The sequence below is a fragment of the Tyto alba genome, unplaced genomic scaffold (genome assembly GCF_018691265.1).
Source record: "Tyto alba isolate M040663 unplaced genomic scaffold, T.alba_DEE_v4.0 Super-Scaffold_10, whole genome shotgun sequence".
In the NCBI taxonomy this organism is placed as follows: Eukaryota; Metazoa; Chordata; class Aves; order Strigiformes; family Tytonidae; genus Tyto; species Tyto alba.
The window spans coordinates 3,155,078-3,157,433 of NW_024881262.1; the positions used below are offsets into that span (position 1 = coordinate 3,155,078).

At 40.1% G+C, this 2,356-nt stretch overlaps 1 protein-coding gene across 1 annotated transcript; it reads right to left on the reverse strand.

The window, feature by feature from the left end:
• Positions 1 to 644: 644 nt before the first annotated feature.
• On the reverse strand, positions 645 to 1,317 carry ARL14 (ADP ribosylation factor like GTPase 14). Its single transcript, XM_009976697.3, has one exon. It carries the CDS (start codon positions 1,227 to 1,229, stop codon positions 645 to 647), a length of 585 nt encoding a protein of 194 aa, XP_009974999.2. The 5' UTR covers positions 1,230 to 1,317.
• Positions 1,318 to 2,356: the final 1,039 nt, after the last annotated feature.

Sequence of the window (2,356 nt, forward strand, 5' to 3'; positions counted from 1 at the left end):
CGGAAACCAAGAAATTGGTACGTAGGAGTCTGTAACAGAGAGACATCAGACCTCCAGCTTACACACAGCACTGGATCTCGGCTTTGCCAGTGACTTGATGAGGAGTAAATCCTCTTTGTTAAAATCTATTTGGAATAATCGGTTCTAGAATGCAATAATATCCAACAAGTATTTCAGATTCATTGGTTCTCTGCTACATAAAGGTTTAAGGTCTAAAACGACTACAATTTTACATGAGAAATACATCCACGGAGCATTTATTACGAAATAGGATTTTATCTCTCGCTTTTCTTGCTGAATGAACGACTTGGCTATTTTATGTCTTGACAAAATGACTTGATTTAAGCATTTTAAGCACTGCTCACCTATTTTGTTTCCACTTGCTAAAATTCAAGAAACTTAACTCCACCTTTTTCATCATTTAACAGCCACACTTCTGAGCTGAATAACCCTGAGTATACTACCACTAATAAAATGCTGCGGAGTAGTATCTCAGAAGCATCTGCAGGTATAACAGTTTAGTTTAATATTGTCGAAGCTCTTTATAAATATTTGTAAGAGTTCTCCAGAATCCAATATTTTCAGATTCAGTCTGTCCAACAAAATGTTGATTAACATTCACCAGAATTTGATGATAGAAATTCTTAGAGTGTTTCGATTTCCTTAAAGATTGTAAAAGTCTCCTTTGATCTGCTGAAGTGTTTTGCAAATGTGGTTAGTCTTTGGAGAGCTTCTGACAGACCTTCTCCTGTGACGGCACAACAGGGTTGTACATACCAATTTCTGTCACTGCAATACTTCTTCATGTTGAATCTCCTCGTTATTTCCTCAGCGTTCAAAGCTCCAGGCAAATCCTGCTTGTTTGCTAGCACGACGACTGGTACGCTTTTAATAAATTCATTCTTTAAAATGAGTTCAAATTCTTTCTTTGATTCTTCCAGACGTTGCTTATCTGAGCTGTCCACGACGTACAGCAGTCCGTCTGTGTTTTCCAGGAAATTGCACCAAACCTGTCTCATTTTCTGTTGTCCTCCAACATCCCAAAACGTCACTGTAAAATCTTTCCCGATTTCAATCATATCAACATTAAAGCCAATTGTTGGAATCGTTAGAAAAACATCGTTATACTTGAACTTATACAAGAGCGTAGATTTTCCTGCAGAATCGAGTCCTAGCATCAGTATATTAGCTTGCTTAGCTTTGGAGTGTTTAGTGCTGTGGAGGCCCATTTGTGCCGTGGCGTTTGCTAGAAAGCCTTCAAAGCTGGGATTCACTGTCTTCTGTGAAGCCAGTTTTTGTCAGCAAGATCTTCCTTCCTCCGTGAGATGAAGCACAAAGAGGAAGGAAGAGGAAGGTGAAGAAGCAGCTTTGCGCTATGAAAAGTAAGTAAAAGCTCTGTACAAATACATGCTGGCTTTTATCAACTCGATAATATGCAAACAGTATTTATGAAGGTGTACTGTTTAGTGCCAAGCCTGTGGGTGGAACGACTATGAGTAACGTACCAATTGGTCACAAGCACAAAGGTTGCAGTCTTTGAACATGTTTGAACAGTGAACTGCGCTTACATGACCATTTAAGAACTCTTTGCATCATAAAATTGTGTGTACCAAAGCAGCAGCAGCCTGGTTATGTTCCCTAATCCCATGGTCCAGGGAACCGCTAGCTGTCTGCCCTGTTTGAGCGTGCGCCCAGAGATAAATCCCTTTATGACTGCATCCGCGTCCGTTTTGGAAAAGAAATGAAATACAAACACAGCCAGCGACAAGGGAAAGTCTTAAGGTTTTCCATACTTATCAAGCCACAAAATGACAAGCTACCTGGTTTATTGGTGCACCTTATCTCCCGGCAACAAATTAATCTCAAGTGGTTTCTTACGTGAGTCTACACGGGTGCATGGACTGGATCAAACCAGCGGAGAACTGCTCTGCTCTAGCTTGCTGCTCCGGACTCCGTCAGTCCCTCCTCCGGCCTACTCTGGCATGAAGTTCTCTGCTTTGATTACACTGCCAGAGTTGTAAACTCGGTGAGTTATGTTTGTATGAACAAATTTAACTGCACTCCGCATGGTGGAGACTAAATAGAGATCTTATGATCTGGTCACTACTGAGATACGGCGATCAGAAATGAAACATTTCTGTTAGTTTCATGATGCTCTAGTCTGTTGTTTCCCACCGATCTATGATGAAGATTTCCTTCAGGAAAGGAACAAGAAGGGGAGAAGTAACTGAGCCTCAATCAAAAGATTTATTTATTTATTTAGCCAGCATTCTACATAGTAGAATAAAAAAAAGAGAAGATAGAAAATGTAGTCTAATACTATTCAATTCATATTGAGCCTCCATTTTTTTGACAG